We start from the raw sequence: 24,352 nt of genomic DNA, 5'->3' as shown, positions 1-24,352 counted from the left end.
AGACTGCAGGAAGGAAAGAAAAATTGGCAATGCAAATGGCCAGGGAGAAAACCCTTGAGCCAAGCACCACGCTAAGAATATCTTCCACGTCCTGTGATAGATCTTAGCTGAGGATGGTTTTCTAGCCTGTCTCATTGTGGCAACAACTCCCTGAGATAAACCTGAGGCCGCTAGGATCCAGGACTCAATGGCCACACAGTCAGGTTCAGGGCCGCAGAATTCAGATGGAAAAACGGCCCTTGAGACAGCAGATCTGGACGGTCTGGTAGTGCCCACGGTTGGCCTACCGTGAGATGCCACAGATCCGGGTACCACGACCTTCTTGGCCAATTTGGAGCGACGAGTATGGCTCGCTGGCAGTCGGACTTGATTTTCCGGAGAACTCTGGGTAACAATGCTAGAGGTGGGAACACATAGGGGAGTCGGAATTGCGACCAATCCTGAACCAAGGCGTCTGCCGCCAGCGCTCGGTGATCGTGAGACCGTGCCATGAAAACTGGGACCTTGTTGTTGTGCCGAGACGCCATCAGATCGACGTCCGGCGACCCCCAGCGGCAACAGATCTGTTGAAACACGTCCGGGTGAAGGGACCATTCTCCTGCGTCCATGCCCTGGCGACTGAGAAAGTCTGCTTCCCAGTTTTCCACGCCTGGGATGTGAACTGCAGATATGGTGGACGCTCTGCTTTCCACCCACGTCAAAATCCGCTGGACTTCTTGAAAAGCTTGGCGACTGCGTGTTCCCCCTTGGTGGTTGATGTACGCCACCGCCGTGGAATTGTCCGACTGAATCCGAATCTGCTTGCCTTCCAGCCATTGTTGGAAGGCTCGCAGGGCAAGGTAGATTGCTCTGATTTCCAGAACATTGATCTGCAAGGTGGACTCTTCCTGAGTCCACGTCCCCTGAGCCCTGTGGTGGAGAAACACCGCTCCCCACCCTGATAGGCTCGCATCTGTCGTGACCACTGCCCAGGACGGGGGAAGGAACGACTTTCCCTGTGACAATGAGTTGGGGAGAAGCCACCAACGTAGAGAATCCTTGGCAGTCTGAGAGAGGGAGACAGTCCTGTCGAGGGACGTCGATTTCCCATCCCATTGGCGCAGAATGTCCCATTGGAGAGGGCGCAGATGAAACTGCGCGAACGGGACTGCCTCCATTGCTGCTACCATCTTTCCTAGGAAATGCATGAGGCGCCTCAGTGAGTGCGACTGGCTCTGAAGGAGAGATTGCACTCCAGTCCGTAGCGAGCACTGCTTGTCCAGTGGAAGCCTCACTATCGCTGATAGAGTATGAAACTCCATGCCAAGATAAGTCAGAGATTGGGTCGGGGTTAGATGAGACTTTGGAAAGTTGATAATCCACCCGAAAGTCTGGAGAGTGTCTAGCGCCACCTTCAGACTGTGTTGGCATGCTTCTTGAGAGGATGCCTTTATAAGCAGGTCGTCTAGGTACGGGATGACCGAGTGACCCTGCGAGTGCAGAACAGCTACTACTGCTGCCATGACTTTGGTGAAGACCCGGGGGGCTGTTGCCAGACCGAAGGGTAACGCTACGAACTGTAGGTGCTCGTCGTGTATGACGAAACGTAGGAAACGCTGATGCTCTGGTGCAATCGGCACGTGGAGATACGCATCTTTGATGTCTATTGATGCTAGAAAATCTCCCTGAGACATTGAGGCTATGACGGAGCGTAGGGATTCCATCCGGAACCTCCTGACTTTTACGTGTCTGTTGAGCAACTTCAGATCCAGGACGGGACGATACGATCCGTCCTTTTTTGGGACCACAAACAGATTGGAGTAAAAACCGTGACCCTGTTCCTGAAGAGGGACGGAGGTCACCACTCCTTCCGCCTTTAGAGCGGCCACCGCCTGCAACAGAGCATCGGCTCGGTCTGGTGGTGGAGAAGTTCTGAAGAAACGAGTTGGCGGACGAGAACCGAACTCTATCCTGTACCCGTGAGATAGAATATCTCTCACCCAACGGTCTTTGACATTTGCTAGCCAAATGTCGCCAAAGTGGGACAGCCTCCCACCGACCGCGGGTGTGGGCATCGGAGACCGCAAGTCAGGAGGACGTCGTTTTGGCAACGGTTCCTCCGGCTGGTCTTTTTGGGCGTGACTGAGACCTCCAAGAATTTGAACGTCTCTGGTCCTTTTGAGTCTTTTTTGACGAGGCGAATTGGGACCTGCCCTGTCCTCGAAAGGACCGATAACCAGACTGACCCCTCCTCTGTTGGGGCTTGTTTTGTCTGTGTTGCGGTAAGGAAGAGTCCTTACCCTTGGAGTGTTTGATGATTTCATCCAAACGCTCTCCAAACAATCGGTCACGAGAAAAAGGCAAATTGGTTAAGCACTTCTTGGAATGAGAATCTGCTTTCCAATGTCTCAACCACAGAGCCCTACGCAAAACAACTGAGTTGGCTGACGCCACTGCCGTGCGGCTTGTAGCGTCAAGAACAGCATTAATCGCGTACGACGCGAATGCCGCCATTTGCGAGGTCAATGGTGCTACCTGCGGGGCAAATGCACGTGTGACTGAGTCGACTCGCGCAAGCCCGGCCGTGATAGCTTGGAGTGCCCATACGGCCGCAAAAGAAGGCGCTAATGACGCTCCAATCGCTTCATAGATGGATTTCAGCCAGAGCTCCATCTGCCTGTCAGTGGCATCTTTAAGTGCCGCTCCATCTTCAACAGCAACCAAGGATCTGGCTGCAAGCCTGGAAATTGGAGGATCCACTTTTGGACACTGGGTCCAACCCTTGACCACTTCAGAGGGAAAAGGGTAGCGTGTATCTTTAAGTCGTTTAGGAAAACGCCTTTCAGGATAAGCGTGGGGTTTCTGGATTGCGTCTCTGAAGTCAGCGTGGTCCAGAAAAGTGCTTAATGTACGCTTAGGGTATCTGAAATGGATTCTCTCGTGCTGCGAAGCTGACTCCTCTACAGGAGGAGCTGGTGGGGAAATATTCAACATCTTATTGATGTTAAATATAAGATCATTAACTATTGCGTCACCATCTGGTGTATCTAGATTGAGAGCGGTCCCAGGATCAGAATCCTGATCAGTTAAGTCCGCCTCATCACCCATAGATTCATCCCGCTGGGATCCAGACCATTGAGATGAATGTGAAGGCCCGTCATAACGAGCCCGCTTAGGCTGCCCGGGGCCATCGTCCGAGTCAGAGTCTTCACCCTGAGGTGTAGATGCCCGTCCCGGAGCTAGGAGCTGAGGGGGACCAGGGGGCAATACATGCACAGTGTCCGTGGTCTGAAGTACAGGCCTAGCTCGCAATGTGTCAAGAATTTGTGACATAGTGAGAGACATTCTGTCAGCAAAAGCTGCAAACTCAGTTCCTGTCACCTGGACAGCATTCACAGGTGGTACACCCTGGGACACGTCCAGCAGAGGTCCCGACTGTGCAAGCGCCGCAGGGGCCGAGCACTGCACACAATGGGGGTCCGTGGAGCCTGCCGGTAGAAAAGTCCCACATGCGGTGCAGGAAGCATACAATGTCTGTGCCTTGGCACCCTTGCGTTTTACGGGCGACATGCTGCTGGCTCTCTGCATGTGAGAGAGTCTATAGCCAAAGGGCGACCAGCGCTATGTAATACCAAGTATTTGTAGCAACAAAATACTAAGAATACTACGAGCACAAGAGGGGGTGAGCCCTGAGGGCTGCTTACCGCCCGCTGAACAGCGGGTAAGAGGCTGCAGAATGCCTTGTCTGGGTCTCCCCGGCTCCCCTCTGCAGCTCAGCGTGTCAGCAAGAATGGCTGCCGGCTTCTGTGGAGAGGGGCGGTCCGTGGGAGTTCCCAAACAAAAGTGCGGGAACAGTGTCCCCTCTGTGCTGACTGTGAGGGCTGGAGTATGTAAAAACGACTCCAGCCCTCAGCGCTGATGCACTGGCCAGCGTCCCGCCCCTCTCCTGACTGGCAGGTCTGTGGGCGGGAACGAACGAAAGCAGGCCGCAAAAGCCGGGGACTCGAGTTATCAGCGCGGCCGCCGTAAAAGCGCGGGCCGCGCTGAAGTCCCCGGCGCACCGCAAGTGCCAGCCGCGCCGCTGTTCGAGCGGCCGGCGCGACCGAGTTCTGGACGTGGGCAGCGTCCCGCCCCTCTCCTGACTGGCAGGTGTGGGGGCGGGAACGAAAGGAAGCAGGCCGCAAAAGCCGGGGACTGTAGTTATCAGCGCGGCCGCCGTAAAAGCGCAGGCCGCGCTGAAGTCCCCGGCGCACTACAAGTGCCAGCCGCGCCGCAGTCCCAGCGGCCGGCGCGGCCTATTCCCATAAATGTGCCTGCTTCAGCAAAGCTGAATGAGGCCATGGCACAGGCGCCGCAGCGCTGATGTCCCCCGGCGCACTACAACACCCAGCATGCTGCGGTGTGAGCGCCAGATACACGGGGACACAGAGTACCTTGAGGAAGCAGGGCCATGTCCCTGATGTACTCCGCTCCATCCAGCATCTTCTCCAGGGGCTGTAGATGGAGCACGGTCTCTGTGCCTGGAGACCGGTAAATCCCACTTCACCCAGAGCCCTGTAAAAAGGGATGGGGAAGGAATCAGCATGTGGGCTCCTGCCGCCGTACCCGCAATGGGTACCTCAACCTTACAAACACCTCCGACATAAGTGGGGTGAGAAGGGAGCATGCTGGGGACACTATATGTGTCCTCTTTTCTTCCATCCGACATAGTCAGCAGCTGCTGCTGACTAAAAACAATGGAGCTATGCGTGCGTGTCTGACCTCCTTGCGCACAAAGCTAAAACTGAGGAATCTGTACTCCTACGGGAGGGTGTATAGCCAGAAGGGGAGGGGCCTTACACTTTTAAGTGTAGTTCTTTGTGCGGCCTCCAGAGGCAGTAGCTATACACCCACTGTCTGGGTCTCCCAATTAGGAGCGAAAAAGAAATATACACACATTTCGTTTTGCAGCGTTCAGAAATGCCCCATCAATGAAAATATTAAATCAATTAATCTGAACGGTAAACAGCGTAGCGGCAAAAAAATTCCAAACGCCAAAAATTCGTTTTTTGGTCGCCACAAATTTTGCGCTAAATGCAATAAAAGGTGGTCAAAACGTAATATCTGTGCATACATGGTACCGTTAAAAACGTCAGCCAGAGACGCAAAACATACGCCGTCATTGAGTCATAGATCCTGGAAAATGTGAACGTTACGGGACATGGAAAATGGCGCAAAACGTATGCCACTTTTTGCGGACAAACTTCTAATTTTTTTAACCCCTTAGATAAAAGTAAACCTATACATGTTTAATGTCTACGAACTCGCACCGACCTCAAGCATCACATGGACGCATCAGTTTTACCATATATATAGGAAACTCTGAATAAAATCTCAAAAATAATATTGCAATAGCACATTTTTTCTCATTTGGAATTTTTTTTGCCATTTTCCAGTACACTATATGGTAAAACTCATCGTTTCATTTAAAAGTACATTTTGTTCCGCTAAAAACAAGCTCTTATATGACTATATTGACTGAAAAAAAAAAAAAAAAAAAAAATGATGTCCCTCGGAAGAAGAATGGCGAAAGAAACAAACAAACCACAAAGCGCAAACTCGGCCAGTTGTAAAGGGGTTAAAAAGGACAAGGCAGCTGATGTGACTGTTCTGCTGATTGAACTTTCAGAGCAGAATGGTTCTGAAAGAGAACGAACCAGCAGGATTTTCATATATAAAGTAAAGCCAGTGCTGTACTGGTGCTAGGACACTGAATATAAGCATACCCTTGGTTCTCATATTGGATGTTTTATTTACGAAATATCTGTAAGTTCCAGCAATGCACTGCTATTTGATTGACAGGTGCAACAGGAAGGGAATATGTGGGTCGGGTTTTGCTATCTATTCCCGCCAATGTCTGTCTGTCTGTCTGACTTTCCTCCCCCTGTCGCAGTCATAGCTGTTAATTTCGGCGCAAGCAGACAGACAGGTGCAGGAATAGAGATAGCAAGACCTGACCCACATATTCCCTTCCTGTTGCACCTGTCAATCAAATAGCATTGCTGGAACTTTACTTGCACATATTCCTGAAATAAAATATCCAATCCCTGAACAAAAGGTATGGTTATATTCAGTGTCCTAGCACCAGTATAGCACTGGCTTTACTTTATATATGAAAATTCTGCTGGTTGGTCTTTAACCCCTTCAGCCCCCGGGCACTTTCCGTTTTTTTTTGTTTTGCTCCCCTTCTTCCGAGAGCCGTAACTTTTTTTATTTTTCCATCAATCTTGTCATATCAGGGCTTGTTTTTTGCGGGACAAGTTGTACTTTTAAATGAAACCATAAGTTTTACCATATAGTGTACTGGAAAACAGCAAAAAAATTCCAAGTGTGGAAAAAGTGCAAAAAAACGTGTGATGGCACAATGGTTTTTGGGATATTTTATTCACCATGTTCACTATATGGTTAAACTGATGTGTGAGTGTGATGCCTGAGGTCGGTGCGAGTTTGTAGACACCAAACATGTATAGGTTTACTTGTAACAAAGGGGTTAAAAAAAAAAAAATCAAGCTTGTCCAATAAAAGTGGCGTACGTTTTGCGCCTTTTTCCGAAACCCGTAAAGTTGTCATTTTTCGGGATTTCTGGCTCAGTGACTTTATTTTTTGCGTCTCGAGCTAACGTTTTTTAACAGTACCATTTTTGCGCAGATGCTACGTGTTGACCGCCTGTTAATTGCATTTTGCGTAAAACTTGCAGCGACCAAAAAACGTAATTTTGGCGTTTGGAATTTTTTGCTGCTACGCCATTTACCAATCAGATTAATTGATTTTATATTTTGATAGATCTAGCATTTCTGAATGCGACGATAGCAAATGTGTATATTTTATTAACCCTTTAATTTTCAATGGGCTGAAAGGGGGGTGATTTGAACTTTTTTTTTTAAACTTTTTTTATTTTACTAGTCCCTCTAGGGGGCTATATGGATCAACAATCCGATCGCTCTGCCCTATCTGCTGATCACAGCTACACAGCAGATATGCTCACTTTCTGCTTCACTCGGCTCTGGGCCAAGTGAAACCGAAAGTGACTCATGTTACCTACAGGCGTCATTACATGACCCTGTGCTACCATGGCACCCACTAAAAGTCATGTGATCACGCACGTGACTTCCGGTGGGGGCGGCGTTAAGTGGAAATAATGGCCGCGCGCATATACATCTCGCTGCCATACTTTGGCAGCGAGATGTAAGAGTTAAAAGTTGCAGGTGGAATCAATTCCACTTGCAACTTGCAGGCGCACATGTGAGCTTTAAAAACAGCTAATATGTGCGCGGATCGCCGCGACCTGCCCACGGCAGGCGAGGATTAACCTCACACGATCCATGACGGATAGATCCATCATGGGTCGTGAAGGGGATAAAAAAGAGAATTTTGTTTACTTACCGTAAATTCTTTTTCTTATAGTTCCGTATTGGGAGACCCAGACATTGGGTGTATAGCTTCTGCCTCCGGAGGACACACAAAGTACTACACTAAAAAGTGTAGCTCCTCCCTCTGAGCTTATACACCCCCTGGAGAACCAGATCTAGCCAGTTTAGTGCAAAAGCTGAAGGAGAATAGCCACCCACAAGTAAAAACAGAGCAAGAACCGGAACAACCGGAGACTCTGTCCACGACAACAGCCGGTGATAACACGCGGAACAAGAAACTGCCAACAGGCAACAGGGAAAGTGCTGGGTCTCCCAATACGGAACTATAAGAAAAAGAATTTACGGTAAGTAAACAAAATTCTCTTTTTCTTTATCGTTCCTATGGGAGACCCAGACATTGGGACGTCTCAAAGCAGTCCATGGGTGGGAATAAACAGAAAAACTAAGAAGTAGGCGGAGCCTAACTTCACAAATGGGCGACAGCCGCCTGAAGGATGCGTCTGCCCAAGCTCGCATCTGCCGAAGCATGAGCATACACTTGGTAGTGCTTTGAAAAGGTATGCAGGCTAGTCCAAGTGGCAGCCTGACAGACTTGCTGAGCCGTAGCCTGGTGCCTGAAAGCCCAAGAGGCACCGACAGCTCTGGTTGAGTGTGCCTTGATCCCCGGCGGGGGAGGCACCTGAGAACACTGGTAGACATCTGAAATGGTCGACCTAATCCAACGGGCTAAGGTTGGCTTAGAAGCAGAGAGGCCCTTACGCCGACCTGTGGTTAGCACAAAAAGAGAGGTGCACCGCCTAAGAGCAGCGGTGCGAGACACATAGATCCGGAGAGCACGCACCAGATCCAGAGTATGCAACGCTTTTTCAAAGCGATGAACAGGAGCCGGACAAAAGGAAGGTAGGGCAATGTCCTGGTTAAGGTGGAAAGGAGAGTACCTTAGGGAGAAAGTCCGGAGTCGGACGGAGAACCACCTTGTCTTGATGAAAAACCAAAAAAGGTGACTCCGAAGAGAGCGCAGCCAAATCAGAGACTCTCCTGAGGGAAGTTATGGCCACTAGAAAGACCACTTTCTGTGAAAGACGAAACAAAGAAACCTCCCTAAGAGGCTCAAAGGGGGGTTTCTGCAAAACCGTGAGAACCAAATTGAGGTCCCAGGGATCCAAGGGCCGCCGGTAAGGCGGAATGATGTGAGACGCACCTTGCATGAAGGTGCGGATCTGAGCCAGCCGGGCGATACGCCGCTGGAACAGCACTGACAGAGCCGAGACTTGTCCCTTGAGAGAGTTGAGGGACAGTCCCAGCTGCAGACCGGACTGTAGAAAAGACAGAAGGGTCGGCAAGGAAAAAGGCCAAGGAGGATGGCCGGAAGAGCGACACCAGGACAGGAAAATTTTCCAAGTCCTGTGATAGATCTTGGCAGAGGAAGACTTACGGGCCCGAGTTATAGTGGAGATGACTTCAGGGGGAATACCAGAAGCCGTCAAGATCCAGGACTCAAGAGCCACGCCGTCAATCTGAGAGCCGCAGAATTCTGGCGGAAAAACGGACCTTGTGAGAGAAGGTCTGGACGGTCCGGAAGATGCCACGGCACCTCTACGGACAGATGGAGCAGGTCTGGGTACCAAGCTCGCCTGGGCCAGTCCGGAGCAATGAGGATGACTCGACGGCCCTCCATTCTGATCTTGCGCAGAACTCTGGGCAAGAGAGCTAGAGGGGGAAACACGAAGGACAGACGAAACTGGGACCAGTCTTGAACCAGAGCATCCGCGGCGAATGCCTGAGGATCGTGGGAGCGAGCCACGTAAACCGGAACCTTGTTGTTGTGACGGGATGCCATTAGGTCCACGTCCAAAGTGCCCCACTTGCAGCAGATTGACTGAAACACTGCCGGATGCAGGGCCCACTCGCCACTGTCCACGGTTTGACGGCTGAGATAATCTGCCTCCCAGTTTTCCACGCCTGGGATGTGGACTGCGGATATGGTGGACTTTGAGTCCTCCGTCCATTGAAGGATGCGTTGTACCTCCAACATTGCCAGGCGGCTGCGTGTCCCGCCTTGGTGATTGATGTAGGCAACCGCTGTCGCGTTGTCTGACTGGACTCGTATGTGCTTGCCCGCCAATAGGTGGTGAAAAGCTAGGAGAGCCAGAAGCACGGCTCTGGTTTCCAGCACATTGATTGAGAGGGCTGATTCGGACGGAGTCCAAGTGCCCTGTGCTCGGCGGTGGAGACATACCGCTCACCAGCCGGATAGACTGGCATCCGTGGTGAGGATCACCCAGGACGGGGCCAGGAAGGAGCGTCCCTGAGACAGAGAGAGGGGCCGAAGCCACCACTGAAGAGAGCTCCTGGTCTGTGGCGACAAAGCCACTAACCTGTGCAAGGAGGAAGGCCGCTTGTCCCAACAGCGGAGAATGTCCAGCTGCAGTGGACGCAGATGGAACTGGGCAAAGGGAACAGCCTCCATTGACGCCACCATCTGACCCAGCACCTGCATCAGGTGCCTGATGGAACAACGGCGGGGCCTCAGCAGAGAGCGCACCGCCAGTTGGAGGGACTGCTGTTTGATTAAGGGCAACTTCACAAGTGCCGGCAGAGTCTCGAACTGCATCCCTAGGTACGTGAGCCTCTGGGTCGGAGTCAGAGTGGATTTGGCCAGATTGACAAGCCACCCGAATTGGGCTAGAGTGGCGAGAGTGAGCGAGACACTCCGCTGACAGTCTGCGCTGGATGAAGCCTTGACTAGAAGGTCGTCCAGGTAAGGAATCACTGCCAACCCCTGGAGGTGCAGAACCGCAACCACTGCTGCCATGACCTTGGTGAATACCCGAGGGGCCGTGGCTAACCCAAAGGGAAGAGCCACGAGTTGGAAATGTTCCTCTCCGATTGGAAAACGTAGCCAACGCTGGTGTGAAACTGCAATTGGCACATGGAGATAGGCATCTCTGATGTCGATGGATGCCAGGAAATCCCCTTGGGTCATTGAGGCAATGACTGATCGCAGAGACTCCATGCGAAAATGCCGCACCTGAACATGCTTGTTGAGAAGCTTGAGATCCAGGATGGGCCGGAAGGAACCGTCCTTTTTGGGGACTAGGAAGAGATTTGAGTAGAAACCTCTGAACCGTTCCCGGGCGGGAACCGGTACAATTACTCCGTTGGCCTGCAAGGATGCCACGGCCTGAGAGAAGGCGGCGGCCTTGGAGCAGGGGGGAGTTGACAGAAAAAAATCTGTCTGGCGGGTTGGAAGAGAATTCTATCCTGTAGCCGTGGGAGATGATATCCCGCACCCACTGATCGGAGACGTGTTGAAACCACGCGTCGCCAAAGTGGGAGAGCCTGCCATCGACTAAGGACGTTGCTGGCGCGGACAGATAGTCAAGAGGAGGCTGCCTTAGTGGCAGCAGCTCCTGCGGTCTTCTGTGGACGCGCTTTTGTGCGCCAGTTGGATTTTTGGTCCTTGGCTGAGTTAGTGGACGAGGCCGAGGGCTTAGAGGACAACCAGTTGGAGGAACGAAAGGAACGAAACCTCGACTGATTCCTACCCTGGACAGGTTTCCTGGTTTTGGTATGTGGCATGGAAGTACTCTTCCCGCCAGTAGCTTCCTTAATAATTTCATCCAGCTGTTCACCGAACAGCCTGGACCCAGCAAAAGGGAGTCCAGCAAGGTACTTCTTTGAAGAAGCATCTGCCTTCCACTCTCGAAGCCACAAGATCCTGCGGATAGCGAGGGAATTAGCCGAAGCTACCGCAGTGCGGTGAGAAGCCTCCAGCATGGCAGACATGGCATAGGATGAAAAAGCTGAAGCTTGGGAAGTTAAGGTAACCATTTCGGGCATACATTCCCTGGCGAGGGAATGCATCTCCTCTAGAGAAGCAGAGATGGCTTTGAGAGCCCACACTGCTGCAAAAGTTGGGGAGAACGAGGCCCCTGCCGCCTCATATACAGATTTGGCCAGAAGGTCAACCTGGCGGTCAGTGGAATCCTTAAGAGAGGTGCCATCAGCCACTGATACAACGGTCCGGGCTGAGAGTCTAGACACCGGGGGGTCTACCTTTGGTGAATGAGCCCACTCCTTGACCACCTCAGGTGGAAAGGGAAAACGGTCATCAGAACCACGCTTTGGGAAGCGTTTGTTAGGACAGGCCCTAGGCTTGGTCACAGCGGCCTGAAAACTGGAGTGGTTAAAGAACACACTCTTTGTCCTCTTAGGCGAGGTAAATTGGTGCTTTTCTGCCAGAGAGGGTTGCTCCTCTGATACTGGCGGATTGAGATCCAGTACAGAATTAATGGACGCAATCAAATCACTAACATCCAAGTCACTTTCGGACAGATCAATGGGGCACATGGAGTTAGCCTCCGAGCCCCCTGTAAAGGCATCCTCCTCGTCCTGTGAGTCAGCTTCTGAAAAAGAGCCGCGGGACGAGGAAGGAGAGGGAGCCCTGCGTCTCCTTTTAGGAGGACGGGGTCTGGGACCAGATGATGAATCCTCTGTGAGCTCCGGTCCTGAGAGAGCCCTAGCAGCAGAGGCACCCTGTGAAGGGGGCTGATGCATGTTCAGCAAAGTCCTGGACAGCTGTCCCATGGAGTCGGCAAAAAGACTGGGAGATAGACCTAGATAAGGAAGGATTCTACCCAAGCCGGGGGTTCAGCCACAGGAGCCGGAGAGACCACTGGGGGTGCGATTCCAGGCTGAGGCATCGTCAGTTTAGAGCAGGCATCACAATGTGGATAGGTGCTCGGTTCAGGCAGTAGGAGCTTACATGCAGTGCATACTGAATACAGCTTTGGAGCCTTGCTCCTCGTGTGAGACATGCTGCTGGAGTGGGGGCTCTGCCAGAATGACCCCCAGAGAGTATATACAGAGGTCCACAACCAGAGGTTGTGGCTTACCAGACCGCTGGAGCGGTGTTGTGTGCCCTCCAGATCCCGAAGCCCAGACCCCCAAGCACCTCAGCAGGGATGCTGCAGACCAGTGCTGATCGCAGGGAAAAACGCTGAGAAAATGGCCGCCGGAGCGAGGAGAGGGGGCGGGACTCACTCTGGGAGCGGGATCTGGAGGGCCATAGAGACTTACAGGGGAGGAGACATGTACCCAGTGAGGAGTGTCCCTCCCCTGTGCAGAACGGCCGCTGGGCGGAGCCGCGCTGTCCCTCTGCATGAATAACATGCGAGGGCAGTGAAACCGAAAGTAGGCCTCTGGCGAAGCCGGGGCCTAAATTTGAGCGGTGCGGCCGGCGCGCAGGCACCATCGGCGCGGTTCTCAGGCGACAGCCAGAGAACCCGCCGGAAATGTCATAAAACTCACTCCGCACACTCTCCCACAACAATAAAGTACAGGGACCCCAATATATAAACGTCTCAGGTACTTAGCTTGCTGAGACGCAGGGTTCCAAGTCCCTGGGGATGAGTGCTCCGGTCCAGCAGGGTCCTGAAGGGCTGCGGATGGAGACCGGTCTCCTGCCGCCAAGCATGGAGAACCGTGCTGGCTCCCACTTCAAGCCAGAGCCCGAGGGATGGTGAAGGAGCGCGGCATGTAAGGCTCCAGCCTTGGAATCAACCTTAACAGCACCGCCGACACAGTGGGGTGAGAGGGGACATGCCGGGGGTCCAGGCTTGGACCCGCTTTTCTTCAAACTCTTTCCAAAAATGAAAAATCAGATGAGAATGCATGTGTGGATGTATGCCTCCTGAACACAAAGCGATAAACTGGCTAGATCTGGTTCTCCAGGGGGTGTATAAGCTCAGAGGGAGGAGCTACACTTTTGAGTGTAGTACTTTGTGTGTCCTCCGGAGGCAGAAGCTATACACCCAATGTCTGGGTCTCCCATAGGAACGATAAAGAAAAGGAAGGTGGCAAAAAAAAAAAAAAAAATTCAACTGAAAAAAGTATTAATGTTTTACATTTTTGTGTAGGTGTACTGTGTGTGCCCAGGAAACAGGAGTGAAAGCATAGTAATAAAATCATGTGACAATTTACCGGATGGTTGTTGAAAGGCGTAGAGGCGGCTCGTATGTGGATGGGATTTGGGCATAAAACCTAAAGAGACAATATTTATTAGTACATGTATTATCTATGAAAATTCAGTCTTATATAAAACACTACGAGTAATAACATAAGGACCTGCTGCTGACTGAACATGGGGCCAACATATTTTGGGGGAGTCCCAATAGGCACAGCTCTCACAGGTGGACTTCCTATAACAGGGGATGTGGATCTTCGAGGCAAAGCTCTCTCTGAGGCATCTTGTTCCGTACTATCTCCATTGGGGGGAGGAATTGGAGCCAAGCCATATTCGTGTAGTATAGAGAGCGGACTCATATCCTTCAATGAAAAACAAAAGCGGCAATATATAAATTATTTAACATTACAATTTATATTTAAAATCATGTTCATTCTTAGGTTTATCACAATTGGCAAAGCATTTAAGACGCAAATAAATAAAAGAGGGTAGACTATGACCCTCAATATGCAGAAATGCTCATAGCATATGGCCTAAAAACATTTTTGTACAGTATTTCGGCTTACCTCTGTCAGTAAGGGTCCTCTGATTGGCCGTATGTCTGAAGACTCCCATATACTTGAGTTTATCCCAGAAGATAGCTTGAAAATTTGAGAATTTGAAGTATTTTAGTATTAATAACCATTAGCTAATAATATGCAGTGTACTGGTGAACGTGACAACACAGTTTACCTTGCATAAACATGGATCAATGCTTACCACACTCAAGAGAGTCCCCGACTATAACATCTGAATGGCAGATTATCAAGATTGACATTTTGACAGTCTTGATGCAGACTTCAGTGAAGTAAGATGTACTACCCCTTAGGGTATGTGCCCACGATCAGGATGCAGCAGGTCCTAACCTGCAGGGTCGCGAGTCTCCTCCGCAGGAGAACACAGGAGGCCGCAGCTGCTTGTGCCCACTATCAAGGCTCAGTGCGCTGCGGTCTCTTGCTGTGTTCTACCCTACGGAGGAGGAATGCGAATCTGCAGCAAACAATTGACATGCTGCGGTCTGGAAAGCCACACCGCAGGTCAGTGTTTGCTGCAAAAAAATAAATAAATACAGTTGGCACGGGATTTCTAGAAATCTCATCCACTATGCTTGTACTGTGCAACGCAGCATTTTGTACAAATTTTTTATTTGTTGTGCAAATTTGTGTTTTATAACCGCCTTGTGTGTAAAGGGAGGTGATGGTGCCGACTAACTAGCGGAAGCAGCAGAATCAGCGAGTGTCAGCTACCCGCTGATGATCTTGCTGCTTCCACTAGTTAGTCGGCACTATCACTTCCCTGTACACGCACGGCGGTTTGTGGGAACGCATTTCTTGCTGCACCCTACATATACAGCAGATGTCGGGAAGGGGTTAAAGGTGGAAAAAGTTCTGAAATGATTTTTTTTCTGGACAAAAATCTGAACCTTTGGGGTGTGTAGACTTTAAATTCACTGTACATCAGGGATTCTATCAAAATCTGCGAAATGTGAGATTTAGACACAGCCATTCACTATAATGAGACATATGCAGTCACTTTAGACTCTATATAGCCTCTATTCGGCAGTGTAAAAAGGTGTGCAAAAGTTGTAGTTGACTGCACTTTTGGTCACACCTAAAAAGATGGGACACTGTCAGGAAAGAGGCCAGATGGAGTAGTGACTCCATCTGCCTCATTACAGTGAACGTTTCCTTACAGAGGACCAACAACCCGGATTTTCCTATATAAACTAAAGCCAGTGCTATACTAGCACTATCATGTTGATTCTAAATATATCTTTAGTTTTGAGATCGGAGGTATAGCTTCTGAAGTAAAGATTGTGAAGAGAAGGGAATTTTGTTTACTTACCGTAAATTCCTTTTCTTCTAGCTCCAATTGGGAGACCCAGACAGTGGGTGTATAGCTACTGCCGCACAAAGAACTACACTTAAAAGTGTAAGGCCCCTCCCCTTCTGGCTATACACCCTCCCGTAGGAGTACGGATTCCTCAGTTTTAGTACCAAAGCAAGGAGGAGGAAAGCCAATAACAGTTTCAAAAACAAATTCAATCCGATAACAAGATCGGAGAACTTAAGAAACAACATGAACAACATGTGCACCCGAAAAACGAAACCCTAAGAACAAATAGGGCGGGTGCTGGGTCTCCCAATTGGAGCTAGAAGAAAAGGAATTTACGGTAAGTAAACAAAATTCCCTTCTTTTTCGCTCCTAATTGGGAGACCCAGACAGTGGGACGTCCAAAAGCAGTCCCTGGGTGGGTAAAAAGATACCACATGAACGGGCTGTCAGACAGCCCTTTCCTACAGGTGGGCCACCGCCGCCTGAAGGACCTGTCTACCTAGGCTGGCATCTGCCGAAGCGTAGGTATGCACTTGATAGTGTTTGGTAAACGTGTGCAGACTCGACCAGGTAGCCGCCTGGCACACCTGCTGAGCCGTAGCCTGATGCCGCAATGCCCAGGACGCACCAACGGCTCTGGTAGAATGGGCCTTCAGTCCAGATGGAATCGGAAGCCCAGCAGAACGGTATGTGTGAAGAATTGGTTCCTTGATCCACCGCGCCAGGGTGGATTTGGAAGCTTGCGATCCCTTATGCTGACCAGCGACTAGGACAAAGAGCGCATCAGAACGGCGTAGAGACGCCGTGCGAGAAATGTAAATCCTGAGTGCTCTCACCAGGTCCAACAGATGTAAACCTTTTTCAAATTGGTGAACTGGATGCGGACACAAAGATGGCAAAGTGATATCCTGATTGAGATGAAAGGAAGAAACCACCTTGGGAGAAAACTCTGGAATTGGACGCAGTACTACCTTGTCTTGGTGAAACACCAGGAAGGGAGATTTGCAAGATAACGCCGCTAGCTCGGACACTCTTCGAAGAGACGTGACCGCCACAAGAAAAACTACTTTTTGTGAAAGCCGAGAAAGGGAAACCTCTTTCAAAGGCTCGAAAGGCGGCTTCTGGAGAGCAATGAGAACCTTGTTCAGATCCCAGGGTTCCAATGGCCGTCTGTAAGGCGGAACGATATGACAAACCCCTTGGAGAAACGTGCGTACTTTAGAAAGTCGTGCCAAGCGCTTCTGAAAGAATACGGATAGCGCGGAGACTTGACCCTTAAGAGAGCTAAGCGACAAACCTTTTTCCAACCCAGACTGCAGGAAGGAAAGAAAAATTGGCAATGCAAATGGCCAGGGAGAAAACCCTTGAGCAACGCACCAAGCTAAGAATATCTTCCACGTCCTGTGATATATCTTAGCTGAGGATGGTTTTCTAGCCTGTCTCATTGTGGCAACAACTTCATGAGATAAACCGGAGGCCGCTAGGATCCAGGACTCAATGGCCACACAGTCAGGTTCAGGGCCGCAGAATTCAGATGGAAAAACGGCCCTTGAGACAGCAAATCTGGACGGTCTGGTAGTGCCCACGGTTGGCCTACCGTGAGATGCCACAGATCCGGGTACCACGACCTTCTTGGCCAGTCTGGAGCGACGAGAATGGCTCGATGGCAGTCGGACCTGATTTTCCGGAGAACTCTGGGTAACAATGCTAGAGGTGGGAACACATAGGGGAGTCGGAATTGCGACCAATCCTGAACCAAGGCGTCTGCCGCCAGCGCTCGGTGATCGTGAGACCGTGCCATGAAAACTGGGACCTTGTTGTTGTGCCGTGACGCCATCAGATCGACGTCCGGCGTCCCCCAGCGGCAACAGATCTGCTGAAACACGTCCGGGTGAAGGGACCATTCTCCTGCGTCCATGCCCTGGCGACTGAGAAAGTCTGCTTCCCAGTTTTCCACGCCTGGGATGTGAACTGCGGATATGGTGGACGCTTTGCTTTCCACCCACGTCAAAATCCGCCGGACTTCCTGAAAGGCTTGGCGACTGCGTGTTCCCCCTTGGTGGTTGATGTACGCCACCGCCGTGGAATTGTCCGACTGAATCCGAATCTGCTTGCCTTCCAGCCATTGTTGGAAGGCTCGCAGAGCAAGGTAGATTGCTCTGATTTCCAGAACATTGATCTGCAGGGTGGACTCTTCCTGAGTCCACGTCCCCTGAGCCCTGTGGTGGAGAAACACCGCTCCCCACCCTGATAGGCTCGCATCCGTCGTGACCACTGCCCAGGACGGAGGAAGGAACGACTTTCCCTGTGACAATGAGGTGGGGAGAAGCCACCAACGCAGAGAGTCCTTGGCAGTCTGAGAGAGGGAGACAGTCCTGTCGAGGGACGTCGACTTCCCGTCCCATTGGCGGAGAATGTCCCATTGTAGAGGGCGCAGATGAAACTGCGCGAACGGGACCGCCTCCATTGCTGCTACCATCTTTCCTAGGAAATGCATGAGGCGCCTCAGTGAGTGCGACTGGCTCTGAAGGAGAGATTGCACTCCTGTCCTTAGCGAACACTGCTTGTCCAGTGGAAGCTTCACTATCGCTGAGAGAGTATGAAACTCCATGCCAAGATAAGTCAGAGATTGGGTCGGGATGAGATGCGACTTTGGAAAGTTGATAATCCACCCGAAACTCTGGAGAGTGTCTAGTGCCACCTTCAGACTGTGTTGGCATGCCTCTTGAGAGGGTGCCTTTATAAGCAGGTCGTCTAGATACGGGATGACCGAGTGACCCTGCGAGTGCAGAACAGCTACTACTGCTGCCATGACCTTGGTGAAGACCCGGGGGGCTGTTGCCAGACCGAAAGGTAACGCTACGAACTGCAGGTGTTCGTCGTGTATGACGAAGCGTAGGAAACGCTGATGCTCTGGCGCAATCGGCACGTGGAGATACGCATCTTTGATATCTATTGATGCTAGAAAATCTCCTTGAGACATTGAGGCTATGACGGAGCGTAGGGATTCCATCCGGAACCTCCTGACTTTTACGTGTCTGTTGAGCAACTTTAGATCCAGGACGGGTCGATACGATCCGTCCTTTTTTGGGACTACAAACAGATTGGAGTAAAAACCGTGACCTTGTTCCTGAAGAGGGACGGGGGTCACCACTCCTTCCGCCTTTAAAGCGGCCACCGCCTGCAACAGAGCATCGGCCCGGTCTGGTGGTGGAGAAGTTGTGAAGAAACGAGTTGGCGGACGAGAACTGAACTCTATCCTGTACCCGTGAGACAGAATATCCCTCACCCAACGGTCTTTGACGCGTGACAGCCAAATGTCGCCAAAGTGGGAAAGCCTCCCACCGACCGAGGGTATGGGAATCGGAGACTGCAAGTCAGGAGGACGCCGTCTTGGCAACGGTTCCTCCGGCTGTCCTTTTTGGGCGTGACTGAGACCTCCAAGAATCTGAGCGTCTCTGGTCTTTTTGAGTCTTTTTTGACGAGGCGAATTGGGACCTGCCCGGTCCTCGAAAGGACCGATAACCAGACTGACCCTTCCTCTGTACGGGTTTGTTTTGTCTGTGTTGCGGTAAGGATGAGTCCTTACCCTTGGAGTGTTTGATGATTTCATCCAAACGCTCTCCAAACAATCGGTCACGAGAAAAAGGCAAATTGGTTAAGCACTTCTTGGAATGAGAATCTGCCTTCCAATGTCTCAACCACAGGGCCCTACGCAAAACAACGGAGTTGGCTGACGCCACTGCCGTGCGGCTTGTAGCGTCAAGAACAGCATTAATCGCGTACGACGCGAATGCCGACATTTGCGAGGTCAATGGTGCTACCTGCGGGGCAAATGCACGTGTGACTGAGTCGACTTGCACAAGCCCGGCTGAGATAGCTTGGAGTGCCCATACGGCAGCAAAAGATGGCGCTAACGACGCTCCAATCGCTTCATAGATGGATTTCAGCCAGAGCTCCATCTGCCTGTCAGTGGCATCTTTAAGTGCCGCTCCATCTTCAACTGCAACCAAGGATCTAGCTGCAAGCCTGGAAATTGGAGGATCCACTTTTGGACACTGGGTCCAACCCTTGACCACCTCAGGGGGAAAAGGATAGCGTGTATCTTTAAGCCGTTTAGAAAAACGCCTTTCCGGATAAGCGTGGGGTTTCTGGATTGCGTCTCTAAAGTCAGCGTGGTCCAGAAAAGTGCTTAATGTACGCTTAGGATATCTGAAATGGATTTTCTCGTGCTGCGAAGCTGACTCCTCTACAGGAGGAGCTGGTGGGGAAATATTTAACATCTTATTGATGGACGCTATAAGATCATTAACTATGGCGTCACCATCTGGTGTATCCAGATTGAGAGCGGTCCCAGGATCAGAATCCTGATCAGTGACGTCCGCTTCATCACCCATAGATTCATCTCGCTGGGATCCTGACCATTGAGATGAATGTGAAGGCCCCTCATAGCGAGCCCGCTTAGGTTGTCTGGGGCCATCGTCCGAGTCAGAGTCTTCACCCTGAGGTGTATGTGCCCGTCCCGGAGCTTGGAGGTAATTCAGCTGAGGGGGACCAGGGGGCAATGATTGCACAGTGTCCGTGGCCTGAAGTACAGGCCTAGCTCGCAATGCGTCAAGAATTTGTGACATAGTGAGAGACATTCTGTCAGCAAAAGCTGTAAACTCAGTTCCTGTCACCTGGACAGCATTCACAGGTGGTACACCCTGGGTCACGTCCAGCAGAGGTCCCGACTGTGCAAGCGCCGCAGGGGCCGAGCACTGCACACAATGGGGGTCAGTGGAGCCTGCCGGTAGAAAAGTCCCACATGCGGTACAGGAAGCATATAATGTCTGTGCCTTGGCACCCTTGCGTTTTGCGGACGACATGCTGTTGGCTCTCTGCAATGTGAGAGAGTCTATAGCCAAAGGGCGACTAGCGCTATGCAGTACAAAGTATTTGCAGGAACAAAATACTAAGATTACTACTGGCACAAGAGGGGGTGAGCCCTGAGGGCTGCTTACCGCCCGCTGAATAGCGGGTAAGAGGCGCAGAATTCCTTGTCTGGGTCTCCCCGGCTCCCCTCTGCAGCTCAGCGTGTCAGCAGGAATGGCTGCCGGCGTCTGTGGAGAGGGGCGGTCCGTGGGAGTTCCCAAACAAAAGTGCGGGAAACCGTGTCCCCTCTGTGCCTATTGTGAGGGCTGGAGTATGTAAAAACGACTCCAGCCCTCAGCGCTGATGCCCTGACCAGCGTCCCGCCCCTCTCCTGACTGGCAGGTCCGGGGGCGGGAACGAACGGAAATAGGCCGCAAAAGCCGAGGACTCGAGTTATCAGCGCGGCCGCCGTAAAAGCGCGGCCCGCGCTGAAGTCCCCGGCGCACCACAAGTGCCAGCCGCGCCGCAGTCCCAGCGGCCGGCGCGACCTTTTCCCAAAAGTGTGCCTGCTTCAGCGAAGCTGAATGAGGCTATGGCACAAGCGCCGCAGCGCTAATGTCCCCGGCGCACTACAACACCCAGCATGCTGCGGTGTGAGCGCCAAATGCACGGGGACACAGAGTACCTTGAGGAAGCAGGGCCATGTCCCTGATGTACTCCGCTCCATCCAGCATCTTCTCCAGGGGCTGTAGATGGAGCACGGTCTCAGTGCCTGGAGACCAGTAAATCCCACTTCACCCAGAGCCCTGTAAAAAAGGATGGGGAAGGAATCAGCATGTGGGCTCCAGCCGCCGTACCCGCAATGGGTACCTCAACCTTACAAACACCTCCGACATACAGTGGGGTGAGAAGGGAGCATGCTGGGAGCCCTGTATGGGCCCTCTTTTCTTCCATCCGACATAGTCAGCAGCTGCTGCTGACTAAAAACAATGGAGCTATGCGTGCGTGTCTGACCTCCTTCGCACAAAGCTAAAACTGGGGAATCCGTACTCCTACGGGAGGGTGTATAGCCAGAAGGGGAGGGGCCTTACACTTTTAAGTGTAGTTCTTTGTGCGGCAGTAGCTATACACCCACTGTCTGGGTCTCCCAATTAGGAGCGAAAAAGAAAGGGAATTTTGTTTACTTACCGTAAATTCCTTTTCTTCTAGCTCCTATTGGGAGACCCAGACAATTGGGTGTATAGCTTCTGCCTCCGGAGGCCACACAAAGTATTACACTTAAAAAAGTGTAACCCCTCCCCTCTGCTATACACCCTCCCGTGCATCACGGGCTCATCAGTTTTGGTGCCAAAGCAGGAAGGAGGAAACTTATAAATTGGTCTAAGGTAAATTCAATCCGAAGGATGTTCGGAGAACTGAAACCATGACCCAAAAGAACAATTCAACATGAACAACATGTGTACACAAAAGAACAACAGCCTGAAGGGAACAGGGGCTGGTGCTGGGTCTCCCAATAGGAGCTAGAAGAAAAGGAATTTACGGTAAGTAAACAAAATTCCCTTCTTTGTCGCTCCATTGGGAGACCCAGACAATTGGGATGTCCAAAAGCAATCCCTGGGTGGGTAAAAGAATACCTCGATAAAAAGAGCCGAAAAACGGCCCCCTCTTACAGGTGGGCAACTGCCGCCTGAAGGAGTCGCCTACCTAGGCTGGCATCTGCCGAATCATCGGCATGCACCTGATAGTGTTTCGTGAAAGTGTGCAGACTCGACCAGGTAGTCGCCTGACACCTGCTGAGCCGTAGCCTGGTGTCGCAATGCCCAGGAAGCACCGACGGCTCTGGTAGAATGGGCTTTCAGCCCTGCAGGAATCGGAAGCCCAAAAGAACGGTAGGCTTCAAGAATCGTTTCCTTGATCCACCGAGCCAAGGTTGACTTGAAAATCTGAAATCCCTTACTCTGGCCCGCGATAAAGACAAGAGCGCATCGGGCCGGCGCAGTGGCGCCGTGCGAGAAATGTAGAGCCGGAGTGCTCTCACCAGATCTAATAAATGCAAATCCTTTTCACATTGGTGAACTGGATGCGGACCCAAAGAGAGTAAGAAGATATCCTGATTGAGATGAAACGGGGATACCTTAGGGAGAAAGTCCGGGACCGGACGTAGAACCACCTTATCCTGGTGAGACACCAGGAAGGGGGCTTTGCCTGACAGCGCTGCTAGCTCAGACACTCTTTTGAGTGATGTGACTGTCACTAGGAAGGCTATCTTTTGCGAAAGGCGAGATAGAGAGATCCCGCATCGGCTCGAAAAGTGACCTCTGAAGAGTCGTCAGCTTGTAAGGTGGGACTATGTGGCCAACCCCCTGCAGGAACGTGCGGACCTGCGGAAGCCTGGCTAGACGCTTTTGAAAAAACACGGAAAGCGCCGATACTTGTCCCTTGAGAGAGCCGAGAGACAAGGCCTTGTCCATTCCAGATTGAAGGAAAGAAGAAAAGTGGGCAAGGCAAACGGCCAGGGAGTAAACCCTGAGTCAGAGCACCAGGATAAGAAGATCCTCCAAGTCCTGTGATAGATCTTGGCGGACGTTGGTTTCCTGGCCTGTCTCATGATGGCAATGACGTCTGGAGATATCCCTGATGACGCTAGGAGCCAGGACTCAATGGCCACACAGTCAGGTTTAGGGCCGCAGAATTCAGAAGGAAAAAATGGCCCTTGAGACAGCAGTCTGGTCGGTCTGGGAGTGCCCACGGTTGACCCACCGTGAGGTGCCACAGATCCGGGTACCACGATCACCTCGGCCAGTCTGGGCGACGAGGATGGTGCGGCGACAGTCTGACCTGATCTTGCGTAACACTCTGGGCAGTAGTGCCAGAGGAGGAAATACATAAGGCAGTCGAAACTGCGACCAGTCCTGAAGTAGCGCGTCTGCCGCTAGAGCTCTGTGATCCGTGGACCGAGCCATGTATGCCGGGACTTTGTTGTTGTGCCGAGACGCCATTAGATCGACGTCCGGCGTTCCCCAGCGGCAACAGATCTCTAGAAACACGTCCGGGTGAAGAGACCATTCCCCTGCGTCCATGCCCTGGCGACTGAGAAAATCTGCTTCCCAGTTTTCTACGCCCTGGATGTGAACTGCGGAGATGGACTTGTAGGCTGTGGCTTCCGCCCACAGCAGAAGCCGCCGAACTTCTCGGAAGGCTTGACGACTGCGTGTGCCGCCCTGGTGGTTGATGCACGCAACCGCCGTGGCGATGTCCGACTGAATTCGGATCTGCCTGCCCTCCAGCCACCGCTGGAACGCCTTTAGGGCTAGATACACTGCCCTTATCTCCAGAACATTGATCTGAGGGGAGGACTCTGTCGGAGTCCAGGTTCTCTGAGCCGAGTGGTGGAGGAAGACCGCTCCCCACCCTGACCGACTCGCGTCCGTCGTGACCACAGCCCCGGTGTTGACATGCCACCCAGGAGGGTGTCTTGACTAGAAGATCGTCTAGGTAAGTGATCACCGAGTGGCCCTGAGAGTGTAGGACCGCCACCACTGCTGCCATGACCTTGGTGAAGACCCGTGGGGCTGTTTCCATGCCGAAGGCAGTGCCCCGAACTGAAGGTGTTCGTCCCCGATGGCGAAACGCAGGAAACGTTGATGCTCTGGTGCAATCGGCACATGGAGATAAGCATCCCTGATGTCGATTGATGCTAGGAAGTCTCGAGGCGATGACAAAGCGGAGAGATTCTATCCGGAACCGGCAGGTTCTCACATGTCTGTTGAGCAGTGTGAAGTCCAGAACGGGGCGGAATGATCCGTCCTTTCTTGGTACCACGAACAAGTTGGAGTAAAAACCGCGACTACGTTCTGGGAGGGGAACGGGTAACGCAACTCCTCCTGCCTTCAGGGTGTTCACCGCCTGAAAACGTGCATCAGCTCGCTCGGAGGGCGGAGATGTTGTGAAGAAACGAGTCGGAGGACTAGAACTGAGCTCTATCCTGTAACCGTGAGACAGAATGTCTCTCATCCAACGGTCTTTTACATGTGGAGACCGCTCCCCTGACCTGGACCGCCATGCAGAAGAGTTTCTCTGGCTCTTCTGTGGCCTGTTGGACGATGAGATGGGGACCTAGCTGAGGGTGCTAAGGTCACTTTGGTATGGGCTGGGTAAGCACGAGTCCATTCCTTTGGAATGCTCAATCGATTCATCCAATTGTGCGCCAAACAATCGGTCGCCAGAAAATGGCAAACCGGACAAGAGCTTCTTGGAAGCAGAGACT

The 24,352-nt window shown here is 51.8% G+C and overlaps 1 protein-coding gene across 1 annotated transcript in view; it reads right to left on the bottom strand.

Moving 5' to 3' along the window:
* PATL1 (PAT1 homolog 1, processing body mRNA decay factor) overlaps positions 1-24,352 on the bottom strand; it is a 230,223-nt gene that overhangs the window by 181,011 nt on the left and 24,860 nt on the right. The window contains exons 4-6 of the mRNA XM_075349144.1: positions 13,923-13,997; positions 13,518-13,718; positions 13,374-13,433 (exon numbers count right to left, since the gene is read on the bottom strand). Coding sequence (XP_075205259.1) covers positions 13,374-13,433; positions 13,518-13,718; positions 13,923-13,997 — 336 coding nt within the window. The remainder of the gene's footprint in view (positions 1-13,373; positions 13,434-13,517; positions 13,719-13,922; positions 13,998-24,352) is intronic.

This window comes from Anomaloglossus baeobatrachus, chromosome 5, assembly GCF_048569485.1.
Source record: "Anomaloglossus baeobatrachus isolate aAnoBae1 chromosome 5, aAnoBae1.hap1, whole genome shotgun sequence".
Classification (NCBI taxonomy): domain Eukaryota; kingdom Metazoa; phylum Chordata; class Amphibia; order Anura; family Aromobatidae; genus Anomaloglossus; species Anomaloglossus baeobatrachus.
This window is presented reverse-complemented; position numbering and strand designations above follow the sequence as displayed.